Raw genomic sequence first — 20,360 nt, forward strand, 5'->3', positions numbered from 1 at the left:
TGGACGAGGAGGAGGACGAGGAGGACGAGGATTTGTGCTGGGTGAGTAAAACACTTTTATAATATTTGATGGCAATTGTAATTATATTTCATCTGAAATATTACAAACTTGTCAAGTTTACAATAAATTATTTCAATTCACTTTTCGTGCAAGCACATATTCAGTAGCTATGAATAATCTTATACAATTCATTATATTAATAATTAATTAATTAATATTCTTATAATATTTGATGGCAATTGTAATTATATTTCATCTGAAATATTACAAACTTGTCACGTTTAGAATAAATTATTTCAATTCATTTTTCGTGCAAGCACATATTCAGTAGCTATGAATAATCTTATACAATTGATTATATTATTAATTTATTAATTAATATTCTTATAATATTTGATGGCAATTCTAATTATATTTCATCTGAAATATTACAAGCTTGTCACGTTTACAATAAATTATTTCAATTCATTTTTCGTGCAAGCACATATTCAGTAGCTATGAATAATCTTGTACAATTCATTATATTATTAATTAATTGATTAATTACATTAATCCTTACACAATATTTTTGATGTGTTCCTATACTAAAAATATTCATTACTATTCCAGGTATTACCCGGGGTGGTCGGAGGTGGACGAGGAGGAGGACGAGCTGGACGAGGAGGAGGACCAGGAGGACGAGGAGGAGGCGGGGTGGGTCGCGGGAGAGGACCTCTCCTCTCCTCAGAGGAGAGGAGGAGGCGGGGTGGGTCGTGGGAGAGGACCTCTCCTCTCCTCAGAGGCGGGGAGGGGGAGGGGCTGGGAAGGGGGAGGGGAGGGGGAGGGGAGGGGAGGAGGAGGGGGAGGAGGAGGGGGGAGGAGGAGGGGGGGTGGGGGAGGGGGGAGGGGGGAGGGAGGGCGGGAGGGAGGGCGGGAGGGAGGGAGGGAGGGCGGGAGGGAGGGCGGGCGGGCGGGCGGGGGGGTATTCTGCTCTATTAACTCGCACCGACATCCGTCCTCCCTCCCTCCCTCCCGCCCGCCCTCCCGCCCTCCCTCCCACCCTCCCTCCCTCCCTCCCTCCCTCCCTCCCGCACTCCCTCCCCCTCCCCCTCGCCCCCCTCCCCCTCCCCCACCCCTCCCCCACCCCCCCTCCTCCTCCCCCCTCCTCCTCCCCCCCTCCTCCTCCCCTCCCCTCCCCCTCCCCTCCCCCTTCCCAGCCCCTCCCCCTCCCCGCCTCTGAGGAGAGGAGAGGTCCTCTCCCACGACCCACCCCGCCTCCTCCTCTCCTCTGAGGAGAGGAGAGGTCCTCTCCCGCGACCCACCCCGCCTCCTCCTCGTCCTCCTGGTCCTCCTCCTCGTCCAGCTCGTCCTCCTCCTCGTCCACCTCCGACCACCCTGGGTAATACCTGGAATAGTAATGAATATTTTTAGTATAGGAACACATCAAAAATATTGTGTAAGGATTAATGTAATTAATCAATTAATTAATAATATAATGAATTGTACAAGATTATTCATAGCTACTGAATATGTGCTTGCACGAAAAATGAATTGAAATAATTTATTGTAAACGTGACAAGTTTGTAATATTTCAGATGAAATATAATTAGAATTGCCATCAAATATTATAAGAATATTAATTAATAAATTAATAATATAATCAATTGTATAAGATTATTCATAGCTACTGAATATGTGCTTGCACGAAAAATGAATTGAAATAATTTATTCTAAACGTGACAAGTTTGTAATATTTCAGATGAAATATAATTACAATTGCCATCAAATATTATAAGAATATTAATTAATTAATTATTAATATAATGAATTGTATAAGATTATTCATAGCTACTGAATATGTGCTTGCACGAAAAGTGAATTGAAATAATTTATTGTAAACTTGACAAGTTTGTAATATTTCAGATGAAATATAATTACAATTGCCATCAAATATTATAAAAGTGTTTTACTCACCCAGCACAAATCCTCGTCCTCCTCGTCCTCCTCCTCGTCCACCTCCGACCACCTTCAACCACCTCAGGTTATACCTTGAATAGTAATAAATATTTTCAGTATAAGAACACATCGAAAATATTGTGTAAGGATTAATATACTTGAGTAATTGAGTAATTGATTAATTTATTAATTAATAACATGATAAATTGTGTAAGGTTATTCATAGCTACTGAACATGTGCTTGCTCGAAAAATGAATTGAAATAATTTAATGTAAACATGACTAGTTTGAAATATTTTGGACAAAATATAATTACAATTGCCAGCAAATATTATAAAAGTGTTTTACTCACCGAGCACAAATCCTCGTCCCTCTCCTCCTGAATCACCGCGATTACCCGCAACCACCCCTAACCACCCCCAACGACCACCGCCAACCACCTCGAGTTATACCTCGAATGCTAATAAATATTCTCAGCATGAGAACAAATCAAAAATACTGTGTGAGGTTTAATATAATTTTTTTCATCGATGTATTTCACCGAAAAGATTATGAGAAGATTGTAAAGTTATAGAAATTTCATTAGCGCACTGACAGCTACTGAATTTGGGCTTGCGCGAAAACCGAATTGAAATAATTTATTGTAAACATGAACCAGGAACCACGGAGTTATCCTGGAAGTCGAGATATTTTATTAGCGGACTGACAGCTACTGAATTTGGGCTCGCGCGAAAAACGAATTGAAATAATTTATTGTAAACATGAACCAGGAACCACGGAGTTATCCTGGAAGTCGAGATATTTTATTAGCGGACTGACAGCTACTGAATTTGGGCTCGCGCGAAAAACGAATTGAAATAATTTATTGTAAACATGAACCAGGAACCACGGAGCGCTTATCCTGGAAGTCGAGATATTTTATTAGCGGATTGACAGCTACTGAATTTGGGCTCGCGCGAAAAACGAATTGAAATAATTTATTGTAAACATGAACCAGGAACCACGGAGCGCTTATCCTGGAAGTCGAGATATTTTATTAGCGGACTGACAGCTACTGAATTTGGGCTCGCGCGAAAAACGAATTGAAATAATTTATTGTAAACATGAATCAGGAACCACGGAGTTATCCTGGAAGTCGAGATATTTTATTAGCGGACTGACAGCTACTGAATTTGGGCTCGCGCGAAAAACGAATTGAAATAATTTATTGTAAACATGAACCAGGAACCACGGAGCGCTTATCCTGGAAGTCGAGATATTTTATTAGCGGACTGACAGCTACTGAATTTGGGCTCGCGCGAAAAACGAATTGAAATAATTTATTGTAAACATGAACCAGGAACCACGGAGCGCTTATCCTGGAAGTCGAGATATTTTATTAGCGGACTGACAGCTACTGAATTTGGGCTCGCGCGAAAAACGAATTGAAATAATTTATTGTAAACATGAACCAGGAACCACGGAGCGCTTATCCTGGAAGTCGAGATATTTTATTAGCGGACTGACAGCTACTGAATTTGGGCTCGCGCGAAAAACGAATTGAAATAATTTATTGTAAACATGAACCAGGAACCACGGAGCGCTTATCCTGGAAGTCGAGATATTTTATTAGCGGACTGACAGCTACTGAATTTGGGCTCGCGCGAAAAACGAATTGAAATAATTTATTGTAAACATGAACCAGGAACCACGGAGCGCTTATCCTGGAAGTCGAGATATTTTATTAGCGGACTGACAGCTACTGAATTTGGGCTCGCGCGAAAAACGAATTGAAATTATTTATTGTAAACATGAACCAGGAACCACGGAGTTATCCTGGAAGTCGAGATATTTTATTAGCGGACTGACAGCTACTGAATTTGGGCTCGCGCGAAAAACGAATTGAAATAATTTATTGTAAACATGAACCAGGAACCACGGAGCGCTTATCCTGGAAGTCGAGTTTCACCGCGTAGCGGACCCGAAGCGCGGGATCCGGAAGGTTGAGAACCCGGTACTCGAAATACGTAGCGGACCCGAAGCGCGGGATCCGGGAGGTTGAGAACCCGGTACTCGAAATTTGCGGAGCGCAACTCTAATCCGTCCGCTCTACTGCGCGGTTGTTCCCAGACTGAGGAATTCGGCTAGCTGATTTTGAATTGGTGACGTTACTTTCTGGACATCCGACATCCAAACTTTGGTTTCGACCTTTAATACTATGTATGATGATGTATGATGTACGATGTATGATGTACGATGTATGATGTACGATGTATGATGTATGATGATATGATATGATGTATAATGATTTTAGCTTTCACACTTCATACAAGAAATACACACTTTATCTCTCCTGCCGATTCCAGACTCAAGCGGCCAGGCCCTTCGATGGTCAGCCGTTGACTGAAGATATATTCTTCAGTAAACGGGTCGGCTAATAACGCTGCCGTTCTGCGACAGTTGGATGATGAAAAATTTCGCACGTATCTTTCAAATGTGTGTTAAAATACACTTTAAGTGTTAAGAAGCGTCGTTCTTTCTCTCCCTATCACCTTTCTAGGTCTTTAAATCACTACGCAGCGTTAAATACTGTTTCATATACGAAGCATCCATTTCATCTCGTTCAGAATTAGCGCATCCGTTATGTATTGCAGTTACTCTGAATTTTTTTCCATCCGAATACTTTTCGATAAACAATTCTGCTCCTCCACCCAACGCAGATACTTCACTTGCGACCAGCTAAAACAACGTTTCGATTCTATGCCTATGAAAATTCAAGATCGAGAGAGCAAATGAAAAGTTGTTGGAATAATTATGAATACTCATGTTATGGAATACATCGAGCGCGCGTCGAATAGAATCCCATTTCGAAATGAATCATTCCTCTCTTTTCATATCATAGCTAATCTAGTAATATAGGCAAATAGGATGGTTGGAGGTGTTCGGAAATGGTAGGAGGTGGTCGGCGCTGGCAGAAGGTGATAGGGGGTGGTCGAAAGTGGCCATTGACGGTCGGAGGTGGCAGGGGGAGGTAGGAGGTGTTCGAAATGGTAGGACATTTCAAAAGTTAAAGTCGACGATGATCCGGTGCATCAATTTTATCGTTACAGATTTTCTTTTTCCATGAGGCATAGAGTATTCAACAACGATAATGCAGTCCTTAAAATTCGTCATTCATCTCTGTCTGGAAAGCTAATTCGCAAGGCGTGGTATTCTATTCTATTTGCATTATTAGAAAAATACCCGTACTCTACATACACTGTTTCTAAACTTTTGCTACATTTGGTTTAATCCCCATGCTTCCACAGCACGAATAGTCGGAAATTTTTTTGATTATCCATAATAAAATAAAAGAAGTAACAAAGATTAAATTTATTGTTAAGGCTCTAATGAATACATCAAACTGCGGTCGAATCAATTCATTTATTATTTGCACATGACCTCTGTATATTTGATAAATTATTCCTAAATACATTGAAACATACGTATTTATAATGAAATATCATGCAATGGGCTGTGTAAACTATAAACTATAATTTCTATCGAATAGCTGCTTTTATGTCAACAGGGCTTTGAGACTCAGTTCCGTTCGTCCTCCTCCTCGTCCACCTCCGACCACCTCCAACAATTGCCAACCACCTCGAACAACCACCGATAACCACATCGGGTTGTACCTGGAATAGCAATAAATATTTTCAGTATAAGAACACATCGAAAACATTACGTAAGGATTCATATAATCACAGGTTTTGTTTTTTGGCTGTAACTTTCGATGCGTTGATCGCAGCGTATTGGGACTGCGCTCAATCGATTTCTCTCGCAAAATCACGACGGAATAGTGCATGAAAGAATTTATTCCGGCACTTTTCAAAATCGCGGAAATTTTCGCCAAAAATACAAAGGGGTTAGCCTCACCATTGGATGAAGAATATAAACACAGTCGCCCTCATGGGCTTTAACGTGACAACCGAAAACTGCTCTGTGAGGTATTCCAACGGTAGAGTTGAGAAGTTATTGCAGAACATCAGAGAGTTTCCGATTTCGACATGATGCTGGCTGCATTCAACTTCTGAGTAACACAGTCTTCGCAATGGTAAGTCCAAGCCAGTACTTGGCCTGAGTGTACTCACCGACTTGTCGGCCTCCAAGAAATTGATAATGAGAATAAATATCTTTCAAAATTCGTAGCAAAACAGTGATTCAATTAAAGTATAGGTACCCGAGAGAAGAATGATGCATACATAGATCATGAATAAAAGTAGATCAGATGTAATAATGATGCAGAGACCAAAAAGTATAAATGTCAGTATATGCGGTCCATGTTCGACACTGACATATATGATTCATTTATGATTGACATGTGATGCAAATTATAAATTTTATAATTTTCTAGGAAACATACTAGATAATCCACTATAATCGGCTATAATATGACAATAAAAGAATTGTTCGTTTTGATATGGGATTCAATTCGATACGCAATCTATATATTCCGTAACATTAATATCCAGAATTAGCAGTAGGAATAGGAGTGAGATCAGGAGTAGGTTCAAGAGTGAGAGTAGGAATAGGAGTAGGATCAGGAGTTGGAGTAAGGTTGTAGTAGAAGTAGGAGTAAGATTGAAGTAGAAATAGGAGTAGGAGTAGAAGTAGGAGTATAGGAGGTGGGTAGGGGCGGGAAGGGTAGGGTAGGGTGGGGGGTAGGGTAGGGTAGGCTAGACTCCTTCTCCTACTTCTACTCCTACTCCTGATTCTACTCCTACTCCCACTCTTGATCCTACTCCTATTCCTGATCCTACTCCTAATTCTACTCCTACTCCTGATCCTATTCCTACTTCTACTCCTACTCCTACTTTATTCAATACTTTATAGTGTTATACTCACAGTGCACAAATCCTCGTCCTCCTCGTCCACCTTGTTCTCCTCGTCTCCCTCGTTCTTCTTCTCGTTTACGTCCGAACACCTCCAACCACCGCCAACCACCTCCAACAACCACCGATAACCGTCTCCGGTTATACCTTGAATAGTAATGAATATTCTTAGTATAAGAACACATCAAAAATATTGTGTGTGGATTTATATAAATAATTAACGAATTAATAAAATAATAAATTCTATCAGCGTATTTATAGCTATTGAATTTATGCTTGCGCGAAAAATAAATTGAAATCATTTATTGTAAACATGACAAGTTCGAAAAATTTTAGATACAATGTAATTACAACTGCTATTAAATTTTATAAAACTGTTACACTCACTGTGCAGAAGTTCTCGTCCTCCTCCTCCTCCTCCTCGTCCACCTCGATCACCCGCAACCACCCCCAACCACCTTCAACGACCATCGCTAACCACCGCCCGTTATACCTCGAATACTAATAAATATTTCAAGTATTAGTACTCATCAGGAATCTTGTGTAAGGATTAGTATAAGTTTTTGATCGTCACATTTTACCAAGAAGTTCATGAGAAAATTATAAAAAATTATTGGAATTTCATTAGCGCATGGATAGCTACTGAATTTGGGCTTGCGTGAAAAATGAATTGAAATAATTTATTGTAAACGTGACAAGTTGGAAAATTCAAGATAAAATATAATAACAAGCGCCATGAAATATTATAAGAATATTAATTAATTAATTAATAATATAATAAATTGTATGAGCTTATTCATTGCTACTGAATTTGTGCTGGCGCGAAAAATGAATTGAAATAATTTAATGTAAGCATGACTAGTTTGAAATATTTTAGATAAAATATAATTACAATTGCCATGAAATATTATAAGAGTGTTTTACTCACCGAGCACAAATCCTCGTCCTCCTTGTCCTCCTCCTCGTCCACCTCCGACCACCTTCAACCACCTCGAACAACCACCGATAACCACCTCAGGTTATACCTTGAATAGTAATAAATATTTTCAGTATAAGAACACATCGAAAATATCGTGTAAGGATTAATATAATTGAGTAATTGATTAATTAATTAATTAATAATAGAGTAAATTGTATAAACTTATTCATAGCTTCTGAATTTGTGCTTACGCGAAAAACGAATTGAAATAATTTATTGTAAGCATAACAAGTTTGAAAAATTTTAAATACAACATAATTACAATTGCCATTAAATATTATAAGAATATTAATTAATTAATTAATAATATAATAAATTGTATGAGCTTATTCATTGCTACTGAATTTGTGCTGGCGCGAAAAATGAATTGAAATAATTTAATGTAAGCATGACAAGTTTGAAATATTTTAGATAAAATATAATCACAATTGCCATGAAATATTATAAAAGTGTTTCACTCACCGAGCACAAATCCTCGTCCCCCTCCTCCTGAATCATAGAGATTACCCGCAACCACCCCTAACCACCCCCAACGACCACCGCCAACCACCTCGAGTTATACCTCGAATGCTAATAAATATTCTCAGCATGAGAACAAATCAAAAATACTGTGTGAGGTTTAATATAATTTTTTTCATCGATATATTTCACCGAAAAGATTATGAGAAGATTGTAAAGTTATAGAAATTTCATTAGCGCACTGACAGCTACTGAATTTGGGCTTGCGCGAAAAACGAATTGAAATAATTTATTGTAAACATGAACCAGGAACCACGGAGCGCTTATCCTGGAAGTCGAGTTTCACCGCGTAGCGGACCCGAAGCGCGGGATCCGGGAGGTTGAGAACCCGGTACTCGAAATTTGCGGAGCGCGACTCTCATCCGTCCGCTCTACTGCGCGGTTGTTTCCAGACTGAGGAATTCGGCTAGCTGATTTTGAATTGGTGACGTCACTTTCTGGACATCCGACATCCAAACTTTGGTTTCGACCTTTAATACTATGTATGATGATGTATGATGTACGATGTATGATGTACGATGTATCATGTATGATGTATGATGATATGATATGATGTATAATGATTTTAGCTTTCACACTTCATACAAGAAATACACACTTTATCTCTCCTGCCGATTCCAGACTCAAGCGGCCAGGCCCTTCGATGGTCAGCCGTTGACTGAAGATATATTCTTCAGTAAACGGGTCGGCTAATAACGCTGCCGTTCTGCGACAGTTGGATGATGAAAAATTTCGCACGTATCTTTCAAATGTGTGTTAAAATACACTTTAAGTGTTAAGAAGCGTCGTTCTCTCTCTCCCTATCACCTTTCTAGGTCTTTAAATCACTACGCAGCGTTAAATACTGTCTCATATACGAAGCATCCGTTTCATCTCGTTCAGAATTAGCGCATCCGTTATGTATTGCAGTTACTCTGAATTTTTTTCCATCCGAATACTTTTCGATAAACAATTCTGCTCCTCCACCCAACGCAGATACTTCACTTGCGACCAGCTAAAACAACGTTTCGATTCTAAGCCTCAGCTAACGAGTCGAAATGTTCTTTGCTCTGAAAATCACGAAAGAAATTCAACTTAACCACCTTAGACTTCTGACGGAAATTTCAACGATTTAAAAAAATGCTGGAATCAATTCTTTGTGCACTGTTCCGAGGTCATTCAGCGAGAGAAATCGATTACCTGCAACCCGAATATGCTGCAAGTGACGGATCAAGAGTTACAGCCGGAAAACGAAAGATTTTCTGCGTCATTTCTCTAATGCTTGTGTTTTGCTTTTTCTCACGTCTTTTTTACGTTTCCAATAATCCGATCAGTCTGGAAAGCGTTGTACTAATGTATTTTGGAGACGAAAAATCATTTGCTTCTAAAATCATGCGAAAAAAGGAAGGTAGAACACTTACCGTTTTTACTACGAATTTCCACAATTTTGAAAAATACTGCAATAGATTCTCCGATGACGAGTACCTGGCTATTTGACGAAGCTGGCCAAAGCAATCGCGGTTGTATTAACTGAATTGAAATAAATGGTCACTACAAAAATCGGAATAGAATCTAAGAATTCAATGTTCAAAGAATTATTCTCTGATAAAATGTGTGCAGAAACTGAATAAACTTTTGAATATACACTGAATGTATGAACGCTTACTTCTCTCATCCTCTTACATGTTATTATACTTTCCTTAAACCATGCATGAATTGAGTCGTTCTCTCACACACTCCGAAAAGGCAATTCATTACACGTGACGACATGCCGGTGGCCTATGAGCTGGAGCACAGGCGCTTCCGTTCCTTCTATTGGAGCGCCTGGCAATTTTTTCGAATTAGTTTCGCTGATATAATTAGCAAAAACGGCAAAAATCTTTCGCCAAGTACATCAAAAAATATGGTCATTACCCACAAAAATACGTCCTCTGATCAAAAACGTATGCATTTAATCACTTCATATAAAAAAGATTCAAATATATACTTACTACTTTTAAATACATGTGTATTAATTCACAATGAAACCATGATTGAAACTTCACCCCTGCCATGCTGGGATTAGACTGAGCTCAAGCTCATCCCACTACAAATGATAATTAAGTATGAATAAAAAATAAAATGACTCATACATTGAAAAAAATTCAGAGAAAAATAATATAATTCTTGGAAATAATTTACACCTGAATCAATCAGACGACGAGAAGAAAGTTTTTGTTACACCTATTAGCTCTCGAAATATACCGATTTATCACTTTGACGAATTTTTTTGGTATCTTGGGAGTGGCCCCTCGTGTCCAAATTATTTCACATAAGAGGTCTTTTGGCAATAAATACCCGTAATTGTTTTTCATAAGGATCCGTTAATCAAGTCTTGAAATAAAAAATCAACAGCATAAAATGCCAATTTTCACGTCCCGTCGAAGATGGAGTGGATTATTGAGTTATCAGCCGCTGGGCACATGTTTTTCTGACCTCAGAAACATTTGTGATCGAATAATTTGAAAATCCCGAGACAGAGGTATTTGGCCCATTCTATCCAGGGATACCCTTTAGGAGGGTGACTTTTGTCATTGATCCAACCGAATGTTATCTCAACGAACAAGCTCCTTCATTGTTGCTTAGAAAAAGCTTTGTAATAATAAATAAGATGACCTGAAGCAAAATAGTATCAATTTGATGGGAACTTAATTACATGTGCGTAAGCGTAGTTCCACCCCCCATGTGACATTACTTCGAAAAACACAAAAACAAGTATCCTCTACTTTTTCTGCTCTTTCAAATGCAATTAATTGCATCCAGATATGAGCAATAGGTTTTTAGTTACAAATAACTCGTAACTTTCAACCCCCATAATTATTGACAATTTAACCCCATCGTAATCGGACAAAATGCATTTTTCATTATTCGCCATGAGAATTATCCTCCAATTAGGTTCGTTCTAATATCTCAACTGGAAGCCTGCGAAACTGCGAAGCTACCGCTGGGATGCCTGACTTTGGGGGTTGATTTCACCTCTTTAGAACCGTTTGTCGGGAGAAAAAAAAATACCCGGCTCTTAGATTTCGATTAATAACATACCACAAAATAAGCGAAACCGGGGAGGGACTCCTCGGGCCTTACCTTGGTAGTCGATATTTGGCGAGCCAAGTTACTGATTGTGCGTCTCAGTACAATTTTGCCATAGAATTCAAAGTCTAACTTCTAAATTGTCCAAAAATGTCCGTTGGACGTCAGAATTCCGACAAATCCCGATGTATGTACCGGAAGAGGCTCGCGTCACTCGTCGGTAACAGATTCGTAAACGAGTGATGCTAGTTACAGTTACCTTGATTACCGACGCGTTCCCTTGCCGTCAGGGGTGCTCATGGCATTCATCAGCATGTCTTCATTCTTTCGATGCCTGACCCATGATTTGCGGGTGTTGTTCAGCGCGTAGTAACCTCAAATAGTAGTTGTGCTATCGTAAAGAATAAATATAGGGTATTATAGAAAACTGATACCAAGATGACTGAAGTCAAAGAAAACGTGATTCGTATGGAAGATATATTGGGTGAGAAGGCAAAACCAGATGTGAGTGATCCATTGAAGAAAGTAAACAAGCTGGAAAAACACGTGGAGAAGCTCACTATACCAAAAGGCAAACCAAAGTCTGGAAGAGTTTGGAAGGAACAAAAAACCAGGTGAAAAATAACAACTCTTTTATATTCAACACAATTCTCAAGTGACATATTTACCGCTGAATATTTCTCAAATAAATATCGGTTATTCTATTCAGTAGACAAAATATGTTGATTGAATAGCGTGAAATATGTTTCTTTGATAACTACTGACGAACTAAAGTTAACTAAACAAAACTGTTTCTTTACAAATTTTTATTAGATTTTCATCAATAATTAAAACTCGTGGTACTCGTCTCTCCTTTGAAAAGAAGCAGAAATTGAGGAATGACATGAAGCGTATCAAAGAATTATCACGATCGGTAATTGCGCGACGCCATGCAGAAAGAGAGGCTAAAAAACAACGAAGGATTGATAACTTGAAACGAGCTGAGGAAAACAGAAAGAAAAGTGAAATTGTACAAGTTGTAAGTTCACTGGATTTGACCATATATAATTCTTTGTGAAATTTTTATTTGTTCTCAGTATACGCGTAGTATGAATATTTTTTGTCAAGTGACAAAATGAAATTTTGTAATTTCAGATAAAAAATACATCAAAGATAAAGAAGATGAAGAAAAAAAACTTAAGGAAATTGGAGAAACGTGATACAACGAATATGTAATTTATATCTAACTTAACATTTAATAACGTACTAGAACCTTATCTTGTACAAACGATTGATATTTTCATTATAAAATGACTTCTTCACGCAATTTGACATGTATATCAACTTTCAATTTACACGATCGGTACATCTCAACGCAACAAAATTATTCCAACACTTCAAAATATTAAATTTTTCAACAAAATGTTCCTGCAACAAGGTTCTAAAATACAAGAAAAATAATATTCAAAAAGAAATCTCACATACGCGGATCAAGCGAGTATATACGGACGGATTTATCTGGTATTCCAAAATTGGGAATGTGATTTCTGACATCAGTTAATATTATCTGGTAGTTGCAGCACCTGACGGAGGCTACAGTTTCTTGAGATTCACAAGGTACAATTATCGAATTCCTGAATCGGACAAGAATTAATTAGCATAATAGTAGAATTACAAGTCACCAAAATCGTAAATGCGGAAAAGTGTTATGATCTTCCGTTACTGCTTGTTAATATTTTGCAGAGTTGCAGAGAGTAATGATTATAAACTATTTCTTATTCGTAAAATAAGACGAATATAACATAGTCATCGGAAGTAATAACAGTTATTAAGGCTTAACTCGATGATTTTTTAAAGTCTATATGCATGTGTTACGGAGCCAAAACTTTTTGGTCAACAGAATCAGATTTTTCATTTTTTGTCCGTTCCACATGTCTGGCAACAAACTGCTCTAATTCCCAGGTGAGATTATACCGCGCAGAATCTCTCCACTGAAAGTAAAAAATTCAGGATAAATAGATTGCGGTGCAAAGACAAAAATCGATTTAGTCAGCAGAGCCGTTCGCTTACCATTGTCTTTACCCATTTCGGTAAATAGTTGTAACTGGATTTTTCCGTAAATCTGTAACCACAATATTTCAGAATTTCAGTAATTGAATTAACAAGTGTTTGAAGATGTTCGATAGGTGGGGAAAAAAATGAACATGCACCGTCGGTGCTCGAGCTTACCGTTGGTCAATAAGAAGTACGGCTCCCCAATCGTTTCGATGTCTGACACAACGTCCAAGGGCCTGATTCAAAGCCCTAAAGGCCTGCACAGCGTACCACTCGCCACCCTTGAGCAAACCTTTCAGCTGATTCATGTCATTGTACGTGAATTTCGTATCTACCGACGGATCTTTTCTGACGGCGTAGGGTATCCCAACCTGCGTTGTTCAATCGCCATTTAGAATTGAGAATCAAACAGTTTTTCGTTCGATTTTTGGCGTTTAACAATGATACGTAAAATGCATTCGCTCAAATGGCACACACGAAAAAATCATCAGACGTACCGCCATGACACAGCGTGCCTCATTATCGCTGAAATCAATTCCTTCGGCGACTTTTCCCCTAAAAACTGCGAGCAACAGAGCTCCGGTAATGCCGTCTTGCGGCCCTTCCGATGTCGATTTGATGATTTCTCTGTATTTCTGCATCACCGGTTCGAGGTTACTGGAACCTCGCGGCTCCTGGAGGACGTGTTTCATACCTTCCAGTCGTGCCCAGGTAGAATTTAGCTTCCATCTGTCTATCTGCTTTTGCATCATACTGTACGACGAGAAAAAGCAGAGAATCCCGTGAGGCACAACCTTGCAAACATCGAGAACCAGTCTTCCTAATTCATCCTGGAAACATATTCGGGTTGATTGAGCGATTCGCTATTCGACGGAGATTTATCACATTTTTTTATCACCAATATCTGGCAGCCGGGTTTGGTTGTGAAACGTCAACGACCCCACTATTCAAAAAATTTTATCAACTGGAAATTGTGTGTCAATAAATTCAATTCTTAACGTCTAATTAACTAAACAGAGTGAGTCATTTTTATTCATACGATAAGTTTAGAGATACTATCGTCCTGCTTCAAATTATAATTTGCCGGATCTTTATCGAATACATAGCGCAAAAATGAATAATTTAGCTTCTCACTTGAAAACTCAAGGAGTTCACATTGGCGTAGTTCGCCTTGAGCTGAACTCCGGTGGGGCCGCATCCAATCCCTCTAATGTAGACATTTTCTTTCGGCACAACGTGATTTGCGTCTAGCTTGTGCGGAAAGACAGTTCCCAATTCACTTTGAAACGAGCTCGTTGGAGACAGAGTGCCGGATGCGAGAACGACGGACCTTGCAGCGTTCGCTAATGGCGCAAAAATTACTGCTGGATTCATGCAGAGCATCTGAAGAGTGCGCAAACGCTTTTCGGCATATCCCTAAATTGAAGAAGAATTATGTTTAGAATTCTACGACCAGGACGACCTTTTAAAGAGAGTGAAATATTTGGGGAAATGATTGATTGTATTAACTATTTCACTTACTTGGGAAAAATCTTTGACGTAAGCTTCTACAATGCAAGCCCTGTAATCGTTGGCGAGTTTCTCCGAAGCCATAACTTGAAGAGCAAGCGTGAAATCTTCCAAAAACCTTTTCGTCAATGGTGTTATTACGGGAAATGGTTCGATATCCTGGTTTCTGGACATCTCCTCTTTTGCTTTATTGAAATCCATTATTGCCTCAGATGCAGCTTTTTCGAATGTTTTCGCAGTTCCCTTTCCCAACGAGTGAATATTGAACAATTCGCAAAGCTGAACACCCGTCCAAAAATCGCTGCTACACGTTTCGCTGAATTTGTCCTACAGTTTATTATATAATAATAATTTTATGAAACATATCGTATAGTACGGGTTAGAAGCGAAAGTTATCGGAGCTTTTGTGCAGGTATCCGCTGCAGAATTGAATGGTAGAAGTTTAGAATAGATGAAATTTTGGCTTGATTGAGCATACGGGGCAATGATATGGGAGATCTTGGATGAGAAATTTTTTCCAAGATAGTATATATAACCAGGGAAATGTTTAAGAATCTAAAATTGAAACCTTGTTCATATTTCAGCGATAGAATCGCTCTGAGTTCGGTTCGAAAGTTGACAGAAACTTCTATAGAGTATTTCAAACAGATTAATTGTGAAAAAATATAATTTCTACAAATATAATTCACCTACCACCGTATTAAGGTTATTGACTTGAATGAATTCCACAAGACTCTCAAGATACGTTTGAATTATTTTATACGTAGCATTATCCTCCTTTCGTCTTATACAAAGCAGCTTGGACTCGGCTATAACTTCTAAAATTTTGTCCACCCGAAAGTACAAGCTTCCCACATCCCTGCTCATCTCTTCGATATTGTGAGCTTCGTCAAGAATTACGATATCACCTTGAAGATTTATTTGCATCTGTAATTGCGGATAGAAAAAAGATAAATACACTTATACATATTTGTACATGCATATGTACCTGTATTGTGTATTGGTAGGATCATCACTACACGATCAATGAAGTTTGTAAATATAACCCTACTTAAAATTTTCATGCGATAGATCATAAAATGTTATGAACGAATTCAGCGCGTAATTTATTACATAATTTACCTTGTAAATTCGATAAAATATATAAGAAATCACATAATAAATTACAAACGCACAAATGATCAGATATCATGTATACCGGACATACATCAGATCAAAAATCATACAGTCATTCATACCTATAGTTGATATATGATTTTTGATCTAGTATATCTGAGGATTCATAATTTTGTAATTTATTCTGAGAATATATGTTTTATCGAATTTACAGAATAAATCATGTAATAAATTACACGCTGCATTATTCCATAACATTTTATGATTTATAATACGAACGTTTCTAGTAGAAAAGAGACTCACACTTTCGCGTATATTTCGATCAACTAAATAATTATAAGGACAGAAAATAATTTCGGCTTCCATCATAAGATCTCTCGCTGCGAAATAGGGGCAGGCTGCTTCTTGTTTCCCAACTTTCACCAAATCTTCGATATCCCAAGGTCCGTTGATTCCTAATCCGTGTAGAGCCCAGTTTGTCGATATTCTAGTTCTAGTTTTTTCGTTGAAATACCTGCAACCTTGACCCTGCAATTCAAATGCAACGTTACACTGCATCGTGTCGTGGGTGTCTGCTTTTGAACATTCAGAACAAATAACAGTAACATTTTACGCACCTTGGTTGGGTCGAGAAGCTTTGTGCATAACTCGGTTTTATTCTGATCACCTCCCTGTATGCAAGTGAACTCCCTGCTGCTCAATATCGTCATTCTGTTGAAGTTTATCGTAAATCACACGATGATTAGAAATAATATCGATGGTAAAAGACTTGTTGTTGATATCATTTAAGAAAACGAAAAGTAACGTTTGGTTCGTCTCCCTGAATCTTTAACATTGTAAAATTTCGCAAGAAACAATGCAATAAGAAATTGTCTTATTCACGAAGTTATTCACTTACTTTTTATAGGCGTACGCAGTTTTCTTCAATTCCCTTACTACTTGCTCTATTTGCTTGTGCGTCCGCGATCCGTAATATATTTTTGGTACCTTTCTGAAATGTACAATGACGGTTTTACGAAAGTAAGCAAACGGACAAGAACCGAATATACCTAGAATATACCAAGAACTTCATCAAAATTTCGAAAAAATTTACGTGAGAGTTAAATTTTGTTACACCGTGACGAAAGTCTAGTTCTAGTTACTATACAATCCTCAACTATATTTTAACCTAACTATATTTAGTTTTTACCATAACGGTAAAATATACTGCTGGGTACAAAATGAAACTAAGTTTTGCAGCTGTAACAAGAAAATCCAGTTTGTATCACCGTACTTTTTGATTGTAGTCGCTCGGACTATATTTCCTCGTAATTGTTGCAATAATTTGATGCTGGTGCAATAATAAATTTTTTAATTTTGCAATTTTTAAATTTAACTGAAAAGATTTAATAAACTAAATATATTTAATGTTGCAAGAACAACTATAATTACACTAAATAGTGATTCGTAGCACATTTACTTGTAATTCCGAAGAAATTCAAATTGGTACGACTTCAGAAATTGAATTGATATTGCTGACGGAATCTTGGATTCTAACCCTACCTTTTTACTTTCTGGACTTCAAAGACTGCATCGGGGCTGACATCTATTACGATTTCCGTGGACGTCTTCTCGGCTTGGCACGCGGAATTTGGCGATTGCGAATGACAGATTTTTTTACACGGTTGAAATTCATTGTCATCGGAAATGTCTACAAAATTTTGCAACGGAGTAAAAGTAGCGTTATTTTTGTATTCATCGAAATTTTACGTAACACAATTTTAACATTACTATCAACTGAATATCTGTCATCAATATATACTCTATAGATCTATAATATTTAGTGTTGACAAGTATCTCATTTACAAATTTAAGCGTCCGTAAATTATTTTTTTCTTTAAACATCGTTTATTTATTATATAATTCTGTATGTTTACCATTTATAACACGTACCAATAACATTGTTCCAGTTCTCCGCGCAGCTCGGTTCAGGTTTAGCATTTTGCGCTTTCGCAGTCGATGGAGCGCATTCCTCAGCGCCTTTATCTACAACAATAAATTTAAAAATCGGATGCGCACTTATGCTTACACCAATTTTATAATGATTTTATACTCCAAAGACTGTAGCGCAGTGACACAGTTTCTACACTGTACGAAGAATCGAAGAACCGATTTGATTCGAAAAAATTTCGTCAATAACGAGCAAGAAGAAAAGTGATCTGCAGAATAACCTTCTATTCGCTTATAATTCAATCGAACACATCTTTCCGTGAGAAGAATCCTACAATTGAATGTTTTCAGGCTATGCCATTTTTACTCGCGATCTACTGAATCAATTTTTTCCTATTTATACACACGAACGCCGTAAACAGATTTCTGAGCCGAGAAAGAATAGAATTTAAGTTCTTTATCGGAATTTCAGGTAATCCCAGAAATTGCGAAATGTGAGTTTGTCGAAGAGTTGAAAGCGAAGGTGCGCGCACGAGTGCCGGTACAGTCAAAACACGGCAATGCAGAGAATTGAAAAGAAGACGTGTCCCATTCAAAGAATGGCCCGAAGAATGGCCTAATCCGAGAAGAAACTCGCCGACGCGACTTAAGCCCTTTTGACCGTTTAAAGAGCCGCCAGTCGAAGTCGTTCGCTTGAGCCATTTGTTCAATTCTAAAATCGCGGGAACAATTGGAATCTCGTATAGACTCTCTTCGTTCAAATCCTATTTATTTATTTCATCTCTTTTCTTCGGATCTAATCGTCTTTCAAATTCAAAGAGTTAAAAGCGACGCGCATCGAAGCTAAATTTTCGATTTAAGCCGATTCTGCTGCACCTTATACACGCGCACAAATCTCTTCTCAAAATATCTGTAACGAGATTATAATCACAATGTATAGTGCAATCTGTATGCGATTATACTTATATGTCCCAGTCTCATACATACTTACAACGAATGCATTACCTGCCAATGAACAATGAACAAGTTTTCGGCAAGTTTTTTCTATTCCAAAATACCTATCTGCACTACAAGTGTTTATAGACACATTTCACAAATATTCATATCAGTCACAGTCATTGCATGTAGGATTGCTGCGCAGGTTTCAATGATAGTAAAAAAGAGCGAAATGTTGCTCGGTTGGTAAAGACCGACAACAGTATCCTCTTAACAGTAATCTCAAATCTTACCGCATTTATATACTAGAGATTTTCCTCGCTATCTACTATATACCTACTTCACAACCTACAACTGTAATATAGTGCAAAGCTGAGTACGAAAGGAAGTCAGTCTTTCGTTACCGCATCAGCGTGCACTTTTTGTGCGCAACTACTCTCTGCCACATTTTTACATCCAATACGCCACTCTACACAGCACGAAAGCATTATTAACGTTAGAACGTCCAAAACATAGTTGCATATTTCCGCTACACGGCACGCATCGCTTTTGTCGTCCAGGGCATTGCGTAATATGGTCTGTAACTGATCGATACAAGGGTATACCGAACATCGCACGCTTGGAAAACGATACATGATATCTAATACTGGACGTATCTTTGCACTTGGCAGAATCCGTTCAGCCGGCGACGATCGACGCGGCATACGTCGAATACTCGAAGTTTACATAACCCCTGTATGCCCGCGATGTGTACGTATAATACATCTTCTCATCATCCCCGCAAGGTCCTCCGAGATCCAAAAAAGCTCAACAGCGTGATTAAAGCTCGGCACGTCTCTGCTTCGCTTTCAATTAGATTTCACCCGGATTAGGATCGCGTTACGCTCGGATCACCCGGGTTTCGCAATCAAATCCTTAGACGGTGAAGAGGACCAACCGCACCAAGTCTGACCGCGCACGGGTTTCCGGGACTTGGTAAATTAATCCCATCCCATCCCATCCCGTCGTATCCCGTCCCCTCGTTCTCTACCTCGACTCGTCAAGGATCCGAATGGCGAGGAGAGGCGAAGCCTTCTAAGGATCTTTATCTCCAGGTACAATAACAACAACGGCGATGATGACGATAACGATGCAGTGAAGGAGAACGGAAGGGGCGCAAATGAAACAGGAGGAGGATATGCGCCGTCTTGTTTCCTCGAAAGAATATTTTTCGCACGATGTGTATTTTGCACCCACAACTTACCTCTACCTACCCCATCTGAGTTGCAGCGCCTGCGGATGACGAGGACGAGTTAGCGCCAGTTTGGGCACTGGAGGATCCTCCAAGGACAGACGCGTGTGTATAGGGGTAACTGAGGGTGACCCGAGCCGGGAGGAGAGCCGAATGGAGGCGCCGGAGGAGCGAGGGGGAGAGTCAGCCGAGGGTTAAGATAGGGGATCGGAGGCGCGGGATGGGCGACAGAATTGGAGAGGGGCCAATCAGAGCGCGGACCTCGAGGGTGCCG

General features: G+C 38.9%; 2 protein-coding genes and 1 long non-coding RNA gene across 3 annotated transcripts in view; 1 reads left to right on the forward strand and 2 right to left on the reverse strand.

Moving 5' to 3' along the window:
- Positions 1–5,328: 5,328 nt before the first annotated feature.
- Positions 5,329–8,746, reverse strand: LOC138190646 (uncharacterized). The gene is made up of 7 exons (XR_011176648.1): positions 8,570–8,746; positions 8,227–8,334; positions 7,714–7,810; positions 7,173–7,286; positions 6,799–6,932; positions 5,830–6,056; positions 5,329–5,588 (listed from the first exon to the last, which is right to left on the reverse strand). It is a non-coding gene; the product is annotated as an uncharacterized lncRNA (long non-coding RNA).
- A 2,911-nt stretch (positions 8,747–11,657) lies between these two features.
- Positions 11,658–12,637, forward strand: LOC124214468 (coiled-coil domain-containing protein 86). Its single transcript, XM_046616744.2, has 3 exons — positions 11,658–11,945; positions 12,145–12,349; positions 12,466–12,637. The coding sequence occupies exons 1-3, from the start codon at positions 11,770–11,772 to the stop codon at positions 12,544–12,546; spliced, it is 462 nt and encodes a 153-aa protein (XP_046472700.1). The 5' UTR covers positions 11,658–11,769; the 3' UTR covers positions 12,547–12,637.
- The window catches only part of LOC124214467 (Fanconi anemia group J protein homolog), a 71,289-nt gene continuing 63,157 nt past the window's right edge, over positions 12,229–20,360 (reverse strand). Inside the window, exons 5-16 of the mRNA XM_046616743.2 lie at positions 17,923–18,015; positions 17,533–17,680; positions 16,889–16,981; positions 16,608–16,701; positions 16,294–16,518; positions 15,568–15,801; positions 14,887–15,201; positions 14,500–14,781; positions 13,863–14,195; positions 13,540–13,736; positions 13,381–13,432; positions 12,229–13,301 (exon numbers count right to left, since the gene is read on the reverse strand). Coding sequence (XP_046472699.1) covers positions 13,182–13,301; positions 13,381–13,432; positions 13,540–13,736; positions 13,863–14,195; positions 14,500–14,781; positions 14,887–15,201; positions 15,568–15,801; positions 16,294–16,518; positions 16,608–16,701; positions 16,889–16,981; positions 17,533–17,680; positions 17,923–18,015 — 2,186 coding nt within the window. The 3' untranslated portion in view covers positions 12,229–13,181. The remainder of the gene's footprint in view (positions 13,302–13,380; positions 13,433–13,539; positions 13,737–13,862; positions 14,196–14,499; positions 14,782–14,886; positions 15,202–15,567; positions 15,802–16,293; positions 16,519–16,607; positions 16,702–16,888; positions 16,982–17,532; positions 17,681–17,922; positions 18,016–20,360) is intronic.

The sequence above is a fragment of the Neodiprion pinetum genome, chromosome 3, assembly GCF_021155775.2.
Source record: "Neodiprion pinetum isolate iyNeoPine1 chromosome 3, iyNeoPine1.2, whole genome shotgun sequence".
Lineage (NCBI taxonomy): Eukaryota > Metazoa > Arthropoda > Insecta > Hymenoptera > Diprionidae > Neodiprion > Neodiprion pinetum.

Coding starts and splice junctions, on each gene's coding strand:
- LOC124214468 (XM_046616744.2), top strand. CDS start 11,770: ATGACTGAAGTCAAAGAAAACGTGATTCGTATGGAAGATATATTGGGT. Junction 11,946..12,144: donor TGGAAGGAACAAAAAACCAG/GTGAAAAATAAC, acceptor AATTTTTATTAG/ATTTTCATCAATAATTAAAA. Junction 12,350..12,465: donor AAAGTGAAATTGTACAAGTT/GTAAGTTCACTG, acceptor TTGTAATTTCAG/ATAAAAAATACATCAAAGAT.